A 25129-nucleotide genomic window follows, 5' to 3' on the forward strand; every position below is an offset into this window, starting at 1 on the left:
CGAGCGCACTGGAAGACAATGTTTGTTTTCTTAGCAAATTGGAAAAAAAAAGTCCTATAACTTTGTTTGGATTATATCGAGAACAAACGACATGATTCTGCCCGTGGCAATTTCCCTTAAATTTGCTTGTTTTTTGTTTCATGGGAGACCAAGCAAGTTTAATTCACTTAGACTTTGGCAGGGCTAAACTAGCACAAACAAGGCTGTAATTGGTGTAAAGTCTATTAGTCTGCATTTGGGGAATTACACTAATCTTATATCATACGTCCTGTTAACCTGACATTAAGGAATAGTCAGAAATGGATTTAGACATTCGCTCCGTTAATAACTTGATGTGGAGGTTTAGAGAAAATGAGTGAAATGAGTAAAATGGAGCAACCAAGAGAAAATCCAGATTGCTGATTTTTATTTTGCTTCCTTAAATGTAAATTTTCAAGGTGCTTTGGACACTATAGGTCCTCAGAGATGGGCGGTATTACATACTGATAGAAAGCTGTCAGGGCACTGAACTCAATGACCAGGCACCGTCAGTTTTGCTGGTATACATCCGGGTGCTGGAGATATCGGTGCCATGAGATTCGCCACCAATATCTCTCCACTGTCAGAAGGGCAAGGACAAGGGCTGAGGAATGTTTATCCCTACCAGTGGCATAAATAGGAATGGCGGGGCCCGTGGCGAACTTTTAACATACCCCCCGACTGATGCTGAAGACCCTGACCGACCTCCTCCCCCCCGCATTCCTACATGCACTATTGTGCCCCATAGTGTCCCCTGCACACAGTATTATGTCCCATAGTGGCCCCTGCACACAGTATTATGCCCCATAGTGGCCCCTGCGTACAGTATTATCCCCCATAGTGGCCCCTGCACACAGTATTATCCCCCATAGTGGCCCCTGCACACAGTATTATGTCCCATAGTGGCCCCTGCACACAGTATTATGCCCCATAGTGGCCCCTGCACATAGTATTATGTCCCATAGTGGCCCCTGCACACAGTATTATGTCCCATAGTGGCCCATGCACACAGTATTGTGTCCCATAGTGACCCCTGCACACAGTATTATGCCCCATAGTGGCCCCTGCACATAGTATTATGTCCCATAGTGGCCCCTGCACACAGTATTATGCCCCATAGTGGCCCCTGCACACAGTATTATGTCCCATAGTGGCCCCTGCACACAGTATTATGTCCCATAGTGGCCCCTGCACACAGTATTATGTCCCATAGTGGCCCCTGCACACAGTATTATGCCCCATAGTGGCCCCTGCACACAGTATTATCCCCCATAGTGGCCCCTGCACACAGTATTATGCCCCATAGTGGCCCCTGCACACAGTATTATGTCCCATAGTGGCCCCTGCACACAGTATTATGTCCCATAGTGGCCCCTGCACACAGTATTATGTCCCATAGTGGCCCCTGCACACAGTATTATGCCCCATAGTGGCCCCTGCACACAGTATTATTTCCCATAGTGACCCCTGCACACAGTATTATGTCCCATAGTGGCCCCTGCACACAGTATTATGTCCCATAGTGGCCCCTGCACACAGTATTATGTCCCATAGTGGCCCCTGCACACAGTATTATGTCCCATAGTGGCCCCTGCACACAGTATTATGTCCCATAGTGGCCCCTACACACAGTATTATGCCCCATAGTGGACCCTGCACACAGTATTATGTCCCATAGTGGCCCCTGCACACAGTATTATGTCCCATAGTGGTCCCTGCACACAGTATTATGTCCCATAGTGGCCCCTGCACACAGTATTATGCCCCATAGTGGCCCCTGTACATAGTATTATGTCCCATAGTGGCCCCTGCACACAGTATTATGTCCCATAGTGGCCCCTGCACACAGTATTATCCCCCATAGTGGCCCCTGCACATAGTATTATGTCCCATAGTGGCCCCTGCACACAGTATTATGTCCCATAGTGGCCCCTGCACACAGTATTATGTCCCATAGTGGCCCCTGCACACAGTATTGTGTCCCATAGTGACCCCTGCACACAGTATTATGCCCCATAGTGGCCCCTGCACACAGTATTATGTCCCATAGTGGCCCCTGCACACAGTATTATGCCCCATAGTGGCTCCTGCACACAGTATTATGCCCCATAGTGGCTCCTGCACACAGTATTATGTCCCATAGTGGCCCCTGTACACAGTATTATGTCCCATAGTGGCCCCTGCACACAGTATTATGTCCCATAGTGGCCCCTGCACATAGTATTATGTCCCATAGTGGCCCCTGTACACAGTACTATGTCCCATAGTGGTCCCTGCACACAGTATTATGTCCCATAGTGGCCCCTGCACACAGTATTATGCCCCATAGTGGCCCCTGCACATAGTATTATGTCCATAGTGGCCCCTGCACACAGTATTATGTCCCATAGTGGCCCCTGCACACAGTATTATCCCCCATAGTGGCCCCTGCACACAGTATTATGTCCCATAGTGGCCCCTGCACACAGTATTATGTCCCATAGTGACCCCTGCACACAGTATTATCCCCCATAGTGGCCCCTGCACATAGTATTATTTCCCATAGTGACCCCTACACACAGTATTATGTCCCATAGTGGTCCCTGCACACAGTATTATGTCCCATAGTGGCCCCTGCACACAGTATTATGCCCCATAGTGGCCCCTGCACATAGTATTATGTCCCATAGTGGCCCCTGCACACAGTATTATGCCCCATAGTGGCCCCTGCATACAGTATTATGTCCCATAGTGGCCCCTGCACACAGTATTATGTCCCATAGTGGCCCCTGCACACAGTATTATGTCCCATAGTGACCCCTGCACACAGTATTATACCCCATAGTGACCCCCTACACACAGTATTATGTCCCATAGTGGCCCCTGCACACAGTATTATGTCCCATAGTGTCCCTGCACACAGTATTATACCCCATAGTGACCCCTACACACAGTATTATACCCCATAGTGGCCCCTGCACACAGTATTATCCCCCATAGTGGCCCCTGCACACAGTATTATCCCCCATAGTGGCCCCTACACACAGTATTTTGCCCCATAGTGGCCCCTGCACACAGTATTTTGCCCCATTGTGGACACCCATGAACAATTATTATACTCTGGGGTCTTTACATTTGGGGATACAAAGGATTTTCTTTGCAGCAGTCACTTCATTTACACCAAAAAACAAGACAGATGGGATAGAAGATAACACTTCTACAGAAAACATTTTTATGGCCATTATATAATGTCATAGCTACTAGCCTATGTGGTATAACAAATGCATAGAAAATAAAATATAAAAAAAAAAAAAAAAAAAAAAAAATTAGAGAAAAAAATAGAAAAAAAAGAGACCTTTTTCATTAACTGGTATTAACAAATAAATTAAATTGTTGAAACCTTTCCTTTAATACGTTCTATAGGGGCTCAGTCCTGAATAAATAACAACCAGACATGATGCCATGTAGCCAGGAAAAGATCATGAGAAAATTATTGTACAAGAATTTCGTTTTAACCCTCGAATGCCATTTTTTTTTTAACTTAAATAACTTTAATTTTTCACAATCTTTCTAGATACTGTCATACACCTGTTCTAGTACTCGATATAGCTCTGTTATGTCTTTCTTGTGTACTGAAGCCTATGGTATAAGATAGTAACACACAGACCGTACAACTAAAGAAAAATAAGAAGATTTTCACAGTTTTTTTCTGTTCTATTGTTTTCTTCTTTGATCTGATGTTGATTCTGTTCTATTTTTGTTTTCGGCAGGAGATTTGTGTATACGAAAATTGTGGTCATACCAAATGGAACTTTCTCTGGATTCGAAGAACTTACAAATATGTAGGTACATAAGTGATGTCGATACTGCAGCCAGTAAACTGTATTCTTAGCCAATGTTTACGGCTGGATTCTCTTCTTTGCTACACTTTACTTAACCCCTGTTCACCAAATAACATAAATGTACAAAATCATTGGGAGGTGGAGTAGTCCCGGCACGGTGGAGAACACTACATGTCCATTATCATGATTGCATTGGTACCACAGTCTCCGGCTGGAGTGTTCCTGTGATTGACTTGCACATTATTACACTTCAGCCCGGGATTGCAGAAAATGACACCTTATCCCGCACAGCGTTCAATAGTAAATCAGCTAGGACTGGGTTTCCCAAACAAGACATTTTTGGACCCCTGAGTTTCCTTGCAATAGGATTAGAGGACTGCCCCAATACAGAGACGGCAAGAACACTAGGTATGGGATAGCTGTAGGGGTTTCAAGACAGGAGACAGTACCTGGGTTTACTCTACGGTACTAATTTGTTTCAAAGATGAAGGAAAACAATGTTTCTGTGGATATGTGGCATTGCTTAGTACAAAGTATGAAACATTGATAGTGTTCATGACCGGGGTTGAGCCAATCTTGAGATTTCAGGATCAATTTTAAAATCCGATTTCCGATCATTTTCCAGCCGATTCCAATCCTGGTCGCATTCGTGAAATTTGCTCGATCACCGATCGGGATCCAATCTTATTTCTTATGGTAGAGTTGGAAGGGACCTCAAGGGCCATCGGGTCCAACCCCCTGCGAGTGCAGGTCTTCCTAAATCATCCCAGCTATATGTTTATCCAGATTCCGCTTGAAGATTTCCATTGATGGAGCGCCCACCACCTCCCGTGGCAGCCTATTCCACTCTCTCACTCCCCTCACTGTCAGAAAGTTTTTCCTAATGTCTAATCTGTATCTCTTTCCCTTTAGTTTCATCCCATTGCTTCTTGTACTTCCTTGTGCTAATGAGAATAGGGGAGATCCCTCTGCACTGTGACTACCTTTCAGATATTTGTAGACTGCTATTAAATCTCCCCTCAGCCTTCTCTTCTGCAAACTAAACAATCCCAGTTCTTTTAGCCGCTCCTCAATCTTTTCCGATCCCGATTGCTCAACCCTATTCATGTCATCCAAAAATATAGTCTGTACGTTTCAGCTTTTTAGGGAAATGAATGTCTTGATGTCAAATGGTTTGTGGTGCTGTATTTAGGCTTGTGATCTCTATCTGAGCCAGAGGTTTAGAGGATTTGGAGTAGGATTTCTGACAAAAGTCCTGGCAGGACTCCTAAAAGAGACATTAAGAGTCCTAATTAATGCACCATGTTTTTTTTGTCACCACCACAGTATAATGCTTTCCTTATTGTACCCTCTACAGTATAATACCCCCTTTCATGTAGACGCTATAGTATACTATTCCCTTCATGGAGGTTTCCATAGTATATGTGGCCCCCACTATATAATTTCAACATCCATGTGGCCTTTACATTGTAATATTCCCCTAAACAAATTCTGTGTTCTCCCTGTGCTCTGAGCACAGCACTGTCATCCCCAGTATTCCGTCTTCCGTTATGTGAAGGTATCCCCCTCCTCTTATTCTTTGCTGCATCAACAGCAGCACTCCTCAGTACAATGCATGCAAATCCCGCGCATGCGCTGTACGCTAGTACCCAAAGCAAAGGATAAAAAGAGGAGGAGGCTTTCACATGTGACAGTAAGAGGAGGCAGAATACTGGGGATGACAGTGCTGTGCTCTGTGCACAGAATTTGCAAATAAGAATAAAGACTTTTATTTAAAAACAGCATTGAAGAACACAAAACAGGAAAGGTAGGGCTAGAGTAGAATGTCTAACGGCTATTCCAACATGGTGCTAGTGAAATGGGGCTAAATCTAAGGATAGACGCCGCTAAATAAGCTAAAAGACCAAATATATATATATATATATATAGAGAGAGAGAGAGAGAGAGAGATACATTGAGACAGGTTGAGCTGTGAGGTCCTTCCTTATAACTGTGTGATGGAAACCTATCCTAAGTGATCAGAGTCTGTCACCCGCTCCCCCACTCCTGAAGCCTCATTTACATTGTTCCTAAGCAAAGGCTCCAGAAAAACAGAAGTTTTGTCGCTATCAGAATATATCGTGAAATTCATTGGCACATAATACTGAATCTAAAAACAAGGGATTTTCATTTGAAATAACATTTCCACGTTATCTTCCAATTTCCCTTTTCTTTGATGTTCCGGACTAACATGTGTCCTTATTTAGCCCGTGACCTTCCTTCTTATCTACTCTCTTATAGTAGATTGTATTTTCTTGTCTCACAAATGGGCTCTTATTGCTCCTGTAAAGCCTTGTCTGTTCTCATCCATATTAGAGAGTGATGACAGCAGGGAACGTGTTATACTAAGAACTGAAGGATTACTATCACATTATATAGGGGCGGGGGTCCCAGGATGTGAGACCACAGTAGGGACAAGAATACCGCAATACAGTCAGCAATAACAACACTCCAATAGTATAGCAGGATCGTCCTACTGTTTATATCATTATGATTATATTCATTATCAGCTGAATTCAATTCAAAACTATTGTCAAAAAGGAAAAAAAAATACAAAAATGCAGCGCTGGAGTCCGAGTGTTCAAATCCCACCAAGGGCAAAAAAACATCTGCAAGGAGTTTGTATGTTCTCCCCGTGTTTGCATGGATTTCCATCCCATATTCCAAAAAGACATACTGATAGGGAAAAATGTACATTGTGAGCTCTATGTGGGGCTCACAATCTACATTTAAAAAAAAAAAAAAAATTACCCATTTAACCCCTTCCTGTTATACCCTTTTGGGAAATTTGCAAAGTTTTCATAATTTTATATTCGAATTTTAAGGGATTTGAAAAGACAGAAAAAAAAGGTGATTTGGTTATTCATTTATGTTTTTTTCTGCTACAGTCATTACAGTCTTTGTATTTTTATGCAGTTTGGGCATTTTGGGATGCAATGACACTGTTTATTTTTATTTATTTATTTTTTATGCAAAAAGTCAGAGGCGGGGCAGAGTGATGGGAGCGACGGCACTGGAGGTGAGGGAGGGTCGGCACTGGAGGTGAGGGAGGGTCGGCACTGGAGGTGAGGGAGGGCCGGCACTGGAGGGGAGGGAGGGTCGGCACTGGAGGTGAGGGAGGGCTGGCACTGGAGGTGAGGGAGGGCTGGCACTGGAGGGGAGGGAAGGCCGGCACTGGGGGGGGGAGGGCCGTTACTGGAGGTGAGGGAGGGCCGACACTGAGTGTGAGGGGAGGGACGGCAGTGAAGGGGAGGGAGGGCCGACACTGGAGGGGAGGGAGGGTTGGCACTGGGGGTGAGGGAGGGCCGGCACTGGAGGGGAGGGAAGGCCGGCACTGAGGGCCGGCACTGGGGGGGGGGGGAGGGCCGGAACTGGAGGTGAGGGAGGGCCGACACTGAGTGTGAGGGGAGGGACGGCAGTGAAGGGGAGGGAGGGCCGACACTGGAGGGGAGGGAGGGTTGGCACTGGGGGTGAGGGAGGGCCGGCACTAAGTGTGAGGGGAGGGCTGGCACTAAGTGTGAGGGGAGGGACGGCACTAGATGTGAGGCAGGTCTGGCACTGGATGTGAGGGAGGGCTGACATTGGATGTGAGGGAGGGGGAATCAGAGTTGAAGGAAACAGTGTTTGCAGAGAGGACTTTGATCACGAGCATTATCTAGTAAATTACTGTAGAAGATGTAAACATAAAAAAAAGATATTACTCACCTCTCCCCAGGTCTCTGCTTACAGTGCTGGCAGGCTTGGTCTTAGTTTACAGGTGCCTGGGATGTTTATGTACTGCAGCAGTCTTTTGCCATTTATGAAGAGGTCACCACTGAGACCTGTTATTGACTGCAGAGGTCACCTACCACACCCAGGACATCACTGGTGACCAGAGCTGTAACGTAAAGCTCCTGGATTCCAGTGCAAAATCTAGAATGGGGAGATTTATAATAGTGGTAGAATGTGGCCCCTTCATGTAAACCCCTATGGTGGCGTCAGCTGGGGGTCCTTTATACCAAAGAATCGGTCTGCTGCCAATGGAAATGGGGTAAAAGGGAGAGGTGAATACAATTTCTTATGTTATGGCCCGTTCAGAAGGGGCCATAACATAAAAGTTATCTAAGTTAAGATGTATCCACAAAAATGGGGGTGTCCTGTGTTCTACATTAGAATGGAGCCTTAAGTCATGTAGGCACGTTGCAGCTCTTTTCAGGACTGCGAGAATCAGCCAAAGACTGTCCTCAGCTATCGAGACAAATAACGTAACCATATGCCAGTTCCATTCCATTCATAGGGGGCACTCGAGACCCCTGTTCCTATGATCGGTGGGAGCTCCAGCTGTTGGACCTCTACCGATAAACTTGCTTCAACCTTGGAGGATTCCCAACGTATTCCCATACTTGAGATACGGAGGCCCCTTTAAGAAAGTTAAGACATTATTGAACTAAATTCAGTTCATTTTAAAAGAACGTCGTCATTTTTTTCTTCGGTACAAAATTAGAAAATGAACATTTAAAAATAGCTCCGATCAATAAAAAGGAAAGTGTTTAGTTAGGAGTTTTAATTGGTGTTTCGTTCACACCACAATTTCATCATAATATAATTTCATGGTGCTGTAAACAAATGCTGAAATTGTAAATTGCATCAGAACAAAGCTTGAGCCGCATGATCCAAGCTCAGCATTAGTCTACTTGTTCTAATGAAGCCGAATAAAAACAGAACTCCTAGAATGATTTACTAAGCGCAGAATAGGTGAAGGGTATTTACTGGGAAACAAAAGCACCTACATAATCACCTTGCATAGAAATACGTGTATACTCCTAGTATACGTGAGATGCCGAGGTCCTGGAGACGTGATGGGAAGGATTTCTGCACAACTTACAACTCGATGAGTCACGTTTCTGCATTTGGTATTGCAGATATCTGTGGCGCTCTTCAGAATAGCTTTAAAGGGGTTCAGTGTTTGATAGCGATCGCGGCATCGCAACGTATTTGCTGGGCTAATGGTTTTAATGCAACAGCTCAGAGCCTAACAAGTCCCCAGGGTTGAAGTAAAAAAATTTTTATAAGACAGAACTCTAATTAATGTGCTGTGTTAGCTGAGAACCTGTGTGCTCATCACATGGACCATGGACTCTCCCTTAATTGACCATATACTGTCCATGACATGACCATGGACTCTCTATGACATGGCCATGGAATCTCTATGACATGACCATGAACTCTCTATGATATGACCATGAACTCTCTATGACATGCTCATGGACTCTCTATGACATAAACATGGACTCTCTATGACATGCCCATGGACTCTCTATGACATGACCATGGGCCCTCCATGACATGACCACGGGCTCTCCATCACATGACCATAGACTCTCTATGACATGCTAATGGACTCACTATGACATGACCATGGGCTCTCCATCACATGACCATGGACTCTCTATGACATGACCATGGGCTCTCCATGACATGACCATGGACTCTCTATGACATGACCATGGGCTCTCCATCACATGACCATGGACTCTCTATGACATGACCATGGGCTCTCCATCACATGACCATGGACTCTCTATGACATGCCCATGGACTCTCTATGACATGACCATAGACTCTCTATGACATGCTAATGGACTCACTATGACATGACCATGGGCTCTCCATCACATGACCATGGACTCTCTATGACATGACCATGGGCTCTCCATGACATGACCATGGACTCTCTATGACATGACCATGGACTCTCTATGACATGACCATGGGCTCTCTATGACATGACCATGGACTCTCTATGACATGACCATGGACTCTCTATGACAGGACCATGGGCTCTCCATCACATGACGATGGACTCTCTATGACATGACCATGGACTCTCCATCACATGACCATGGACTCTCTATGACATGAACATGGACTCTCTATGACATGACCATGGACGCTCTATGACATGACCATGGACTCTCTATGACATGACCATGGACTCTCTATGACATGACCATGGACTCTCCATCACATGACCATGGGCTCTCCATCACATGACCATGGACTCTCTATGACATGACCATGGACTCTCCATCACATGACCATGGGCTCTCCATCACATGACCATGGACTCTCTATGACATGACCATGGACTCTCTATGACATGACCATGGGCTCTTTATGACATAACCATGGGCTCTCCATCACATGGCCATGTTGCTGTTTTCTCAGAATCTAAAATTAAATGCCAAATTTAGTTATTTACCATCTGTATATTGGGTTTATCTGACTGTTTTTACAGGTGACCCTGAGTTATCTCTGCGTCGGTTTCACAATATAAGCCTCGTATCATGATGTTGCGGCGTAACTGTGAAGGATCAGAACTGGCGTCCACACCTGCATGTCCTATATATAGCTGCGGGGGTGGGGTGGGCACCAGTTATTAGATCTTGCCACATTTACTATATCGGACGGTTCTGGAGTGAACTCCTGTTCCTTTTCCGTTCACCTTAGAGTTGGAAGGTTTTTCATACAGTCAATAAAAGTTGAATTTATTGTGATCTTTTCCCATTTGTATTTTATAAGCATTTTATTCCCTTGTCTGGAGATGAGGAGTTTTATAGGGTAATATTTATTTCTTGCATGATGGTGGAGTTTGGAGAAGACGACAGCTTATTCTTTATTTGTACCTTTTGTTTAGCAGCACACGCCGTCTTTCTCATTCAATCACCTCTTTGTTTTCGTGGCAATAAGGCAAAGCTGTGGGAGAGACCTTGAAGTTTGTTTTTCAGTGCGTTTCGATACATACAGATGTACAACGGTGCTGCAAGGGGGAGACTCCGACAGCAACAAGTGAGGGCCGATACCTCGTACAAGATAAGAAGAACATGACATCACTTAGCCAAGAACAATAATTAGAGGAACCTCCTCGCTGGGTTACAAGGTGCTAAATATCAGAAGAGTGACTGCAAACCCGCGTGTTGTAACGGGATATACAGTGTTGGCCAAAAGTCTTGGCACCCCTGCAATTCTGTCAGATAATCCTCGGTGTCCCCCAGATAATGATTACAAGCACAAGCTCTTTGGTAATATCTTCATTTATTTTGCTTGCAATGAAAGAACACAAAAGAGAATGAAAAAAAAGTCACATCATTGATCATTTTACACAAAACTCCAGAACTGGTGCGGACAGAAGTATTGGCGCCCTCAGCCTAATACTTGGTCGCACAACCTTTAGACACAATAACTGCGCACAACCGCTTCCGCTAACCAGCAATGAGTTTCTTACAAGGCTCTGCTGGAATCTTAGACCCTTCTTCTTTGGCAAACTGCTTGCGGTCCCCCCTGAGATGTGAAGGGGGCCTTCTCCAAACTGCCACCAAGAGATCCCCCCCCCCTCCCCCACAGGTGTTCTATGGGATTCAGGGCTGGACTCATTGCTGCCACTTTACAAGTCTCCAGGGCTTTCTCTCACCACCATTTTCTAGTGCTGACCTGAAGTGTGTTTTGGGTCCTTGTCCTGCTGGAAGAGCCCTGACCTCTGAGGGAGACCCGGCTTTCTCACACTGGGCCCTACATGATGCTGCACAATGTGTTGGTCGTCTTCAGACTTCATAATGCCATGCACACGGTCAAGCAGTCCAGTGCCAGAGGCAGCAAAGCAACCCCAAACCATCAGGGACCTCCGCCATGTCTGACTGTAGGGGGCGTCTTCTTCTTTTTTTTCCTGTAATCTCTATGTTGAGGCCTTTTCCTACTTTTGTCTCCTCTGACCAGAGAACATTCTTCCAGAACGGTTTTGGCTTTCTCAGGTAAGTTTTGGCAAACTCCAGCCTGGCTTCTGTCTGTGGGTAAGAAGTGGGGTCTTCCTGGGTCTCCTACCATACAGTCCCTTCTCATTCAGACGCTGACACTGGATAGTACGGGGTGACACTGTTGTACCCTCGGACTGCAGGGCAGCTTGGACTTGTTTGGATGTTAGTCGAGGTTCTTTATCCGCCATCTGCACAATCTTGCGGTGAAATCTCTGGTCAATGTTTCTTCTCCGTCCACATCTAGGGAGGTTAGCCACAGGGCCATGGGCTTTACACTTCTTGATGACACTGCGCACGGTAGACACAGGAACATTCCGGTCTTTGGAGATGGACTTGTAGCCTTGAGATTGCTCAGGCTTCCTCACAATTTTGCTTCTCAAGTCCTCAGACAGTTCTTTGGTCTTCTTTCTTTTCTCCATGCTCAATGTGGTCACACAAGGACACAGGACAGAGGTGGAGGCAACTTTAATCCATTTCAACTGCCTGCAAGTGTGATTTAGTTATTTCCACCACCTGTTCGGTGCCTCAGGTAAGTAACAGGTGCTGTTAATTACACAAATTAGAGAAGCATCACATGATTTTTCAAACAGTGCCAATACTTTTGTTCACCCCCTTTTTTATGTTTGGTGTGGAATTAGATCCAATTTGGCTTTTTGACTATTCTTTTTGTGGTTTTTCATTGAAGACAAATTAAATGAAGATAATACCAAAGAATTTGTGCTTGCAATCATTTTCTGGAAGAACACGAGGATTATCTGACAGAATTGCAGGGGTGCCAATACTTTTGGCCAACCCCCATATATCACACAGCTCAGCTTCTCTCCTCCATCATATAACCCTATATATCCCAGAGCTCAGATTCTCTCCCTCTATCCTATAACCCTATATATCACACAGCTCAGCTTCTCTCCTCTATCATATAACCCTATATATCCCAGAGCTCAGATTCTCTCCCTCTATCCTATAACCCTATATATCACACAGCTCAGCTTCTCTCCTCTATCATATACCCCTATATATCACACAGCTCAGATTCTCTCCCTCTATCCTATAACCCTATATATCACACAGCTCAGCTTCTCTCCTCTATCATATAACCCTATATATCCCAGAGCTCAGATTCTCTCCCTCTATCCTATAACCCTATATATCACACAGCTCAGCTTCTCTCCTCTATCATATACCCCTATATATCACACAACTCAGCGTCTCTCCTCTATCATATAACCCTATATATCACAGAGCTCAGCTTCTCTCCTCTATCATATAACCCTATATATCACACAGCTCAGCTTCTCTCCTCTATCATATAACTTTATATATCACACAGCTCAGCTTCTCTCCTCTAATATATACCCCTATATATCACACAGCTCAGCTTCTCTCCTCTATCATATAACCCTATATATCACACAGCTCAGCTTCTCTCCTCTATCCTATAACCCTATATATCACACAGCTCAGCTTCTCTCCTCTATCCTATAACCCTATATATCACACAGCTCAGCTTCTCTCCTCTATCATATAACCTATATATCACACAGCTCAGCTTCTCTCCTCTATCCTATAACCCTATATATCACACAGCTCAGCTTCTCTCCTATCATATAACCTATATATCACACAGCTCAGCTTCTCTCCTCTATCCTATAGCCCTATATATCACACATATCACCTTCTCTCCTCTATCATATAACCCTATATATCACATAGCTCAGCTTCTCTCGCTCTATCATATAACCCTATATATCACACAGCTCAGCTTCTCTCCTCTATCCTATAGCCCTATATATCACACATATCACCTTCTCTCCTCTATCATATAACCCTATATATCCCAGAGCTCAGATTCTCTCCCTCTATCCTATAACCCTATATATCACACAGCTCAGCTTCTCTCCTCTATCATATAACCCTATATATCCCAGAGCTCAGATTCTCTCCCTCTATCCTATAACCCTATATATCACACAGCTCAGCTTCTCTCCTCTATCATATAACCCTATATATCCCAGAGCTCAGATTCTCTCCCTCTATCCTATAACCCTATATATCACACAGCTCAGCTTCTCTCCTCTATCATATACCCCTATGTATCACACAGCTCAGCTTCTCTCCTCTATCCTATAACCCTATATATCACACATCTCAGCTTCTCTCCTATCATATAACCCTATATATCCCAGAGCTCAGCTTCTCTCCTCTATCCTATAACCCTATATATCCCAGAGCTCAGCTTCTCTCCTCTATCCTATAACCCTATATATCACACAGCTCAGCTTCTCTCCTCTATCATATAACCTATATATCACACAGCTCAGCTTCTCTCCTCTATCATATACCCCTATATATCACACAGCTCAGCTTCTCTCCTCTATCATATACCCCTATATATCACACAGCTCAGCTTCTCTCCTCTATCATATAACCCTATATATCACACAGCTCAGCTTCTCTCCTCTATCATATAACTTTATATATAACACAGCTCAGCTTCTCTCCTCTATCATATAACCCTATATATCACACAGCTTAGCTTCTCTCCTCTATCCTATAACCCTATATATCACACAGCTCAGTTTCTCTCCTCTATCATATAACCTATATATCACACAGCTCAGCTTCTCTCCTCTATCCTATAACCCTATATATCCCACAGCTCAGCTTCTCTCCTATCATATAACCCTATATATGACATAGCTCAGCTTCTCTCCCTCTATCATATAACCCTATATATCACACAGCTCAGCTTCTCTCCTCTATCCTATAACCCTATATATCACACAGCTCAGCTTCTCTCCTGTATCCTATAACCCTATATATCACACAGCTCAGCTTCTCTCCTCTATCATATACCCCTATATATCACACAGCTCAGCTTCTCTCCTCTATCATATACCCCTATATATCACACAGCTCAGCTTCTCTCCTCTATCATAAACCCCTATGTATCACACAGCTCAGCTTCTCTCCTCTATCATATAACCCTATATATCACACAGCTCAGCTTCTCTCCTCTATCCTATAACCCTATATATCACACAGCTCAGCTTCTCTCCTCTATCCTATAACCCTATATATCACACAGCTCAGCTTCTCTCCTCTATCCTATAACCCTATATATCACACAGCTCAGCTTCTCTCCTATCATATAACCTATATATCACACAGCTCAGCTTCTCTCCTCTATCCTATAGCCCTATATATCACACATATCACCTTCTCTCCTCTATCATATAACCCTATATATCCCAGAGCTCAGATTCTCTCCCTCTATCCTATAACCCTATATATCACACAGCTCAGCTTCTCTCCTCTATCATATAACCCTATATATCCCAGAGCTCAGATTCTCTCCCTCTATCCTATAACCCTATATATCACACAGCTCAGCTTCTATCCTCTATCCTATACCCCTATATATCACACAGCTCAGCTTCTCTCCTCTATCCTATAACCCTATATATCACACAGCTCAGCTTCTCTCCTCTATCATATAACCCTATATATCACAGAGCTCAGCTTCTCTCCTCTATCATATAACCCTATATATCACACAGCTCAGCTTCTCTCCTCTATCATATAACTTTATATATCACACAGCTCAGCTTCTCTCCTCTAATATATACCCCTATATATCACACAGCTCAGCTTCTCTCCTCTATCATATAACCCTATATATCACACAGCTCAGCTTCTCTCCTGTATCCTATAACCCTATATATCACACAGCTCAGCTTCTCTCCTCTATCCTATAACCCTATATATCACACAGCTCAGCTTCTCTCCTCTATCCTATAACCCTATATATCACACAGCTCAGCTTCTCTCCTCTATCATATAACCTATATATCACACAGCTCAGATTCTCTCCCTCTATCCTATAACCCTATATATCACACAGCTCAGCTTCTCTCCTCTATCATATACCCCTATATATCACACAGCTCAGCTTCTCTCCTCTATCCTATAACCCTATATATCACACAACTCAGCGTCTCTCCTCTATCATATAACCCTATATATCACAGAGCTCAGCTTCTCTCCTCTATCATATAACCCTATATATCACACAGCTCAGCTTCTCTCCTCTATCATATAACTTTATATATCACACAGCTCAGCTTCACTCCTCTAATATATACCCCTATATATCACACAGCTCAGCTTCTCTCCTCTATCATATAACCCTATATATCACACAGCTCAGCTTCTCTCCTCTATCCTATAACCCTATATATCACACAGCTCAGCTTCTCTCCTCTATCCTATAACCCTATATATCACACAGCTCAGCTTCTCTCCTCTATCATATAACCTATATATCACACAGCTCAGCTTCTCTCCTCTATCCTATAACCCTATATATCACACAGCTCAGCTTCTCTCCTATCATATAACCTATATATCACACAGCTCAGCTTCTCTCCTCTATCCTATAGCCCTATATATCACACATATCACCTTCTCTCCTCTATCATATAACCCTATATATCACATAGCTCAGCTTCTCTCGCTCTATCATATAACCCTATATATCACACAGCTCAGCTTCTCTCCTCTATCCTATAGCCCTATATATCACACATATCACCTTCTCTCCTCTATCATATAACCCTATATATCCCAGAGCTCAGATTCTCTCCCTCTATCCTATAACCCTATATATCACACAGCTCAGCTTCTCTCCTCTATCATATAACCCTATATATCCCAGAGCTCAGATTCTCTCCCTCTATCCTATAACCCTATATATCACACAGCTCAGCTTCTCTCCTCTATCATATAACCCTATATATCCCAGAGCTCAGATTCTCTCCCTCTATCCTATAACCCTATATATCACACAGCTCAGCTTCTCTCCTCTATCATATACCCCTATGTATCACACAGCTCAGCTTCTCTCCTCTATCCTATAACCCTATATATCACACATCTCAGCTTCTCTCCTATCATATAACCCTATATATCCCAGAGCTCAGCTTCTCTCCTCTATCCTATAACCCTATATATCCCAGAGCTCAGCTTCTCTCCTCTATCCTATAACCCTATATATCACACAGCTCAGCTTCTCTCCTCTATCATATAACCTATATATCACACAGCTCAGCTTCTCTCCTCTATCATATACCCCTATATATCACACAGCTCAGCTTCTCTCCTCTATCATATACCCCTATATATCACACAGCTCAGCTTCTCTCCTCTATCATATAACCCTATATATCACACAGCTCAGCTTCTCTCCTCTATCATATAACTTTATATATCACACAGCTCAGCTTCTCTCCTCTATCATATAACCCTATATATCACACAGCTTAGCTTCTCTCCTCTATCCTATAACCCTATATATCACACAGCTCAGTTTCTCTCCTCTATCATATAACCTATATATCACACAGCTCAGCTTCTCTCCTCTATCCTATAACCCTATATATCCCACAGCTCAGCTTCTCTCCTATCATATAACCCTATATATGACATAGCTCAGCTTCTCTCCCTCTATCATATAACCCTATATATCACACAGCTCAGCTTCTCTCCTCTATCCTATAACCCTATATATCACACAGCTCAGCTTCTCTCCTGTATCCTATAACCCTATATATCACACAGCTCAGCTTCTCTCCTCTATCATATACCCCTATATATCACACAGCTCAGCTTCTCTCCTCTATCATATACCCCTATATATCACACAGCTCAGCTTCTCTCCTCTATCATAAACCCCTATGTATCACACAGCTCAGCTTCTCTCCTCTATCATATAACCCTATATATCACACAGCTCAGCTTCTCTCCTCTATCCTATAACCCTATATATCACACAGCTCAGCTTCGCTCCTCTATCCTATAACCCTATATATCACACAGCTCAGCTTCTCTCCTCTATCCTATAACCCTATATATCACACAGCTCAGCTTCTCTCCTATCATATAACCTATATATCACACAGCTCAGCTTCTCTCCTCTATCCTATAGCCCTATATATCACACATATCACCTTCTCTCCTCTATCATATAACCCTATATATCCCAGAGCTCAGATTCTCTCCCTCTATCCTATAACCCTATATATCACACAGCTCAGCTTCTCTCCTCTATCATATAACCCTATATATCCCAGAGCTCAGATTCTCTCCCTCTATCCTATAACCCTATATATCACACAGCTCAGCTTCTATCCTCTATCCTATACCCCTATATATCACACAGCTCAGCTTCTCTCCTCTATCCTATAACCCTATATATCACACAGCTCAGCTTCTCTCCTCTATCATATAACCCTATATATCACAGAGCTCAGCTTCTCTCCTCTATCATATAACCCTATATATCACACAGCTCAGCTTCTCTCCTCTATCATATAACTTTATATATCACACAGCTCAGCTTCTCTCCTCTAATATATACCCCTATATATCACACAGCTCAGCTTCTCTCCTCTATCATATAACCCTATATATCACACAGCTCAGCTTCTCTCCTGTATCCTATAACCCTATATATCACATAGCTCAGCTTCTCTCCTCTATCCTATAACCCTATATATCACACAGCTCAGCTTCTCTCCTCTATCCTATAACCCTATATATCACACAGCTCAGCTTCTCTCCTCTATCATATAACCTATATATCACACAGCTCAGCTTCTCTCCCTCTATCATATAATCTGTATATCACACAGCTCAGCTTCTCTCCTCTATCATATACCCCTATGTATCACACAGCTCAGCTTCTCTCCTCTATCCTATAACCCTATATATCACACATCTCAGCTTCTCTCCTATCATATAACCCTATATATCACACAGCTCAGCTTCTCTCCTCTATCATATAACCCTATATATCCCAGAGCTCAGCTTCTCTCCTCTATCCTATAACCCTATATATCACACAGCTCAGCTTCTCTCCTCTATCATATAACCTATATATCACACAGCTCAGCTTCTCTCCTCTATCATATACCCCTATATATCACACAGCTCAGCTTCTCTCCTCTATCATATACCCCTATATATCACACAGCTCAGCTTCTCTCCTCTATCATATAACCCTATATATCACACAGCTCAGCTTCTCTCCTCTATCATATAACTTTATATATCACACAGCTCAGCTTCTCTCCTCTATCATATAACCCTATATATCACACAGCTTAGCTTCTCTCCTCTATCCTATAACCCTATATATCACACAGCTCAGTTTCTCTCCTCTATCATATAACCTATATATCACACAGCTCAGCTTCTCTCCTCTATCCTATAACCCTATATATCCCACAGCTCAGCTTCTCTCCTATCATATAACCTATATATCACACAGCTCAGCTTCTCTCCTCTATCCTATAACCCTATATATCACACGTATCACCTTCTCTCCTCTATCATATAACCCTATATATGACATAGCTCAGCTTCTCTCCCTCTATCATATAACCCTATATATCACACAGCTCAGCTTCTCTCCTCTATCCTATAACCCTATATATCACACAGCTCAGCTTCTCTCCTGTATCCTATAACCCTATATATCACACAGCTCAGCTTCTCTCCTCTATCATATACCCCTATATATCACACAGCTCAGCTTCTCTCCTCTATCATATACCCCTATATATCACACAGCTCAGCTTCTCTCCTCTATCATATACCCCTATGTATCACACAGCTCAGCTTCTCTCCTCTATCCTATAACCCTATATATCACACATCTCAGCTTCTCTCCTATCATATAACCCTATATATCACACAGCTCAGCTTCTCTCCTCTATCATATAACCCTATATATCACACAGCTCAGCATCTCTCCTCTATCATATAACCCTATATATCACACAGCTCAGCTTCTCTCCTCTATCATATAAGCCTATATATCACACAGCTCAGCTTCTCTCCTCTATCATATAACCCTATATATCACACAGCTCAGCTTCGCTCCTCTATCATATAACCCTATATATCACACAGCTCAGCTTCTCTCCTCTATCCTATAACCCTATATATCACACAGCTCAGCTTCTCTCCTCTATCATATAACCTATATATCACACAGCTCAGCTTCTCTCCTCTATCATATAACCCTATATATCACACAGCTCAGCTTCTCTCCTCTATCATATAACTTTATATATCACACAGCTCAGCTTCTCTCCTCTATCATATACCCCTATATATCACACAGCTCAGCTTCTCTCCTCTATCATATAACCCTATATATCACACAGCTCAGCTTCTCTCCTCTATCATATAACCCTATATATCACACAGCTCAGCTTCTCTCCCTCTATCATATACCCCTATATATCACACAGCTCAGCTTCTCTCCTATCATATAACCCTATATATGACATAGCTCAGCTTCTCTCCCTCTATCATATAACCCTATATATCACACAGCTCAGCTTCTCTCCCTCTATCCTATAACCCTATATATCACACAGCTCAGCTTCTCTCCTCTATCATATAACCCTATATATCCCAGAGCTCAGATTCTCTCCCTCTATCCTATAACCCTATATATCACACAGCTCAGCTTCTCTCCTCTATCATATAACCCTATATATCCCAGAGCTCAGATTCTCTCCCTCTATCCTATAACCCTATATATCACACAGCTCAGCTTCTCTCCTCTATCATATACCCCTATGTATCACACAGCTCAGCTTCTCTCCTCTATCCTATAACCCTATATATCACACATCTCAGCTTCTCTCCTATCATATAACCCTATATATCCCAGAGCTCAGCTTCTCTCCTCTATCCTATAACCCTATATATCCCAGAGCTCAGCTTCTCTCCTCTATCCTATAACCCTATATATCACACAGCTCAGCTTCTCTCCTCTATCATATAACCTATATATCACACAGCTCAGCTTCTCTCCTCTATCATATACCCCTATATATCACACAGCTCAGCTTCTCTCCTCTATCATATACCCCTATATATCACACAGCTCAGCTTCTCTCCTCTATCATATAACCCTATATATCACACAGCTCAGCTTCTCTCCTCTATCATATAACTTTATATATCACACAGCTCAGCTTCTCTCCTCTATCATATAACCCTATATATCACACAGCTTAGCTTCTCTCCTCTATCCTATAACCCTATATATCACACAGCTCAGTTTCTCTCCTCTATCATATAACCTATATATCACACAGCTCAGCTTCTCTCCTCTATCCTATAACCCTATATATCCCACAGCTCAGCTTCTCTCCTATCATATAACCCTATATATGACATAGCTCAGCTTCTCTCCCTCTATCATATAACCCTATATATCACACAGCTCAGCTTCTCTCCTCTATCCTATAACCCTATATATCACACAGCTCAGCTTCTCTCCTGTATCCTATAACCCTATATATCACACAGCTCAGCTTCTCTCCTCTATCATATACCCCTATATATCACACAGCTCAGCTTCTCTCCTCTATCATATACCCCTATATATCACACAGCTCAGCTTCTCTCCTCTATCATATACCCCTATGTATCACACAGCTCAGCTTCTTTCCTCTATCATATAACCCTATATATCACACAGCTCAGCTTCTCTCCTCTATCCTATAACCCTATATATCACACAGCTCAGCTTCTCTCCTCTATCCTATAACCCTATATATCACACAGCTCAGCTTCTCTCCTCTATCCTATAACCCTATATATCACACAGCTCAGCTTCTCTCCTATCATATAACCTATATATCACACAGCTCAGCTTCTCTCCTCTATCCTATAGCCCTATATATCACACATATCACCTTCTCTCCTCTATCATATAACCCTATATATCCCAGAGCTCAGATTCTCTCCCTCTATCCTATAACCCTATATATCACACAGCTCAGCTTCTCTCCTCTATCATATAACCCTATATATCCCAGAGCTCAGATTCTCTCCCTCTATCCTATAACCCTATATATCACACAGCTCAGCTTCTCTCCTCTATCCTATACCCCTATATATCACACAGCTCAGCTTCTCTCCTCTATCCTATAACCCTATATATCACACAGCTCAGCTTCTCTCCTCTATCATATAACCCTATATATCACAGAGCTCAGCTTCTCTCCTCTATCATATAACCCTATATATCACACAGCTCAGCTTCTCTCCTCTATCATATAACTTTATATATCACACAGCTCAGCTTCTCTCCTCTAATATATACCCCTATATATCACACAGCTCAGCTTCTCTCCTCTATCATATAACCCTATATATCACACAGCTCAGCTTCTCTCCTGTATCCTATAACCCTATATATCACACAGCTCAGCTTCTCTCCTCTATCCTATAACCCTATATATCACACAGCTCAGCTTCTCTCCTCTATCCTATAACCCTATATATCACACAGCTCAGCTTCTCTCCTCTATCATATAACCTATATATCACACAGCTCAGCTTCTCTCCCTCTATCATATAATCTGTATATCACACAGCTCAGCTTCTCTCCTCTATCATATACCCCTATGTATCACACAGCTCAGCTTCTCTCCTCTATCCTATAACCCTATATATCACACATCTCAGCTTCTCTCCTATCATATAACCCTATATATCACACAGCTCAGCTTCTCTCCTCTATCATATAACCCTATATATCCCAGAGCTCAGCTTCTCTCCTCTATCCTATAACCCTATATATCACACAGCTCAGCTTCTCTCCTCTATCATATAACCTATATATCACACAGCTCAGCTTCTCTCCTCTATCATATACCCCTATATATCACACAGCTCAGCTTCTCTCCTCTATCATATACCCCTATATATCACACAGCTCAGCTTCTCTCCTCTATCATATAACCCTATATATCACACAGCTCAGCTTCTCTCCTCTATCATATAACTTTATATATCACACAGCTCAGCTTCTCTCCTCTATCATATAACCCTATATATCACACAGCTTAGCTTCTCTCCTCTATCCTATAACCCTATATATCACACAGCTCAGTTTCTCTCCTCTATCATATAACCTATATATCACACAGCTCAGCTTCTCTCCTCTATCCTATAACCCTATATATCCCACAGCTCAGCTTCTCTCCTATCATATAACCCTATATATGACATAGCTCAGCTTCTCTCCCTCTATCATATAACCCTATATATCACACAGCTCAGCTTCTCTCCTCTATCCTATAACCCTATATATCACACAGCTCAGCTTCTCTCCTGTATCCTATAACCCTATATATCACACAGCTCAGCTTCTCTCCTCTATCATATACCCCTATATATCACACAGCTCAGCTTCTCTCCTCTATCATATACCCCTATATATCACACAGCTCAGCTTCTCTCCTCTATCATATACCCCTATGTATCACACAGCTCAGCTTCTTTCCTCTATCATATAACCCTATATATCACACAGCTCAGCTTCTCTCCTCTATCCTATAACCCTATATATCACACAGCTCAGCTTCTCTCCTCTATCCTATAACCCTATATATCACACAGCTCAGCTTCTCTCCTCTATCCTATAACCCTATATATCACACAGCTCAGCTTCTCTCCTATCATATAACCTATATATCACACAGCTCAGCTTCTCTCCTCTATCCTATAGCCCTATATATCACACATATCACCTTCTCTCCTCTATCATATAACCCTATATATCCCAGAGCTCAGATTCTCTCCCTCTATCCTATAACCCTATATATCACACAGCTCAGCTTCTCTCCTCTATCATATAACCCTATATATCCCAGAGCTCAGATTCTCTCCCTCTATCCTATAACCCTATATATCACACAGCTCAGCTTCTCTCCTCTATCCTATACCCCTATATATCACACAGCTCAGCTTCTCTCCTCTATCCTATAACCCTATATATCACACAGCTCAGCTTCTCTCCTCTATCATATAACCCTATATATCACAGAGCTCAGCTTCTCTCCTCTATCATATAACCCTATATATCACACAGCTCAGCTTCTCTCCTCTATCATATAACTTTATATATCACACAGCTCAGCTTCTCTCCTCTAATATATACCCCTATATATCACACAGCTCAGCTTCTCTCCTCTATCATATAACCCTATATATCACACAGCTCAGCTTCTCTCCTGTATCCTATAACCCTATATATCACACAGCTCAGCTTCTCTCCTCTATCCTATAACCCTATATATCACACAGCTCAGCTTCTCTCCTCTATCCTATAACCCTATATATCACACAGCTCAGCTTCTCTCCTCTATCATATAACCTATATATCACACAGCTCAGCTTCTCTCCCTCTATCATATAATCTGTATATCACACAGCTCAGCTTCTCTCCTCTATCATATACCCCTATGTATCACACAGCTCAGCTTCTCTCCTCTATCCTATAACCCTATATATCACACATCTCAGCTTCTCTCCTATCATATAACCCTATATATCACACAGCTCAGCTTCTCTCCTCTATCATATAACCCTATATATCCCAGAGCTCAGCTTCTCTCCTCTATCCTATAACCCTATATATCACACAGCTCAGCTTCTCTCCTCTATCATATAACCTATATATCACACAGCTCAGCTTCTCTCCTCTATCATATACCCCTATATATCACACAGCTCAGCTTCTCTCCTCTATCATATACCCCTATATATCACACAGCTCAGCTTCTCTCCTCTATCATATAACCCTATATATCACACAGCTCAGCTTCTCTCCTCTATCATATAACTTTATATATCACACAGCTCAGCTTCTCTCCTCTATCATATAACCCTATATATCACACAGCTTAGCTTCTCTCCTCTATCCTATAACCCTATATATCACACAGCTCAGTTTCTCTCCTCTATCATATAACCTATATATCACACAGCTCAGCTTCTCTCCTCTATCCTATAACCCTATATATCCCACAGCTCAGCTTCTCTCCTATCATATAACCTATATATCACACAGCTCAGCTTCTCTCCTCTATCCTATAACCCTATATATCACACGTATCACCTTCTCTCCTCTATCATATAACCCTATATATGACATAGCTCAGCTTCTCTCCCTCTATCATATAACCCTATATATCACACAGCTCAGCTTCTCTCCTCTATCCTATAACCCTATATATCACACAGCTCAGCTTCTCTCCTGTATCCTATAACCCTATATATCACACAGCTCAGCTTCTCTCCTCTATCATATACCCCTATATATCACACAGCTCAGCTTCTCTCCTCTATCATATACCCCTATATATCACACAGCTCAGCTTCTCTCCTCTATCATATACCCCTATGTATCACACAGCTCAGCTTCTCTCCTCTATCCTATAACCCTATATATCACACATCTCAGCTTCTCTCCTATCATATAACCCTATATATCACACAGCTCAGCTTCTCTCCTCTATCATATAACCCTATATATCACACAGCTCAGCATCTCTCCTCTATCATATAACCCTATATATCACACAGCTC

The 25129-nt window shown here is 42.8% G+C and overlaps 1 protein-coding gene across 1 annotated transcript in view; it reads left to right on the plus strand.

The window, feature by feature from the left end:
• FSHR (follicle stimulating hormone receptor) overlaps positions 1–25129 on the plus strand; it is a 119412-nt gene that overhangs the window by 26773 nt on the left and 67510 nt on the right. The window contains exon 2 of the mRNA XM_075267032.1: positions 3768–3839. Within this exon, the coding sequence (XP_075123133.1) occupies positions 3768–3839 (72 nt within the window). The remainder of the gene's footprint in view (positions 1–3767; positions 3840–25129) is intronic.

The sequence above is a fragment of the Leptodactylus fuscus genome, chromosome 3 (assembly GCF_031893055.1).
Source record: "Leptodactylus fuscus isolate aLepFus1 chromosome 3, aLepFus1.hap2, whole genome shotgun sequence".
Classification (NCBI taxonomy): Eukaryota; Metazoa; Chordata; class Amphibia; order Anura; family Leptodactylidae; genus Leptodactylus; species Leptodactylus fuscus.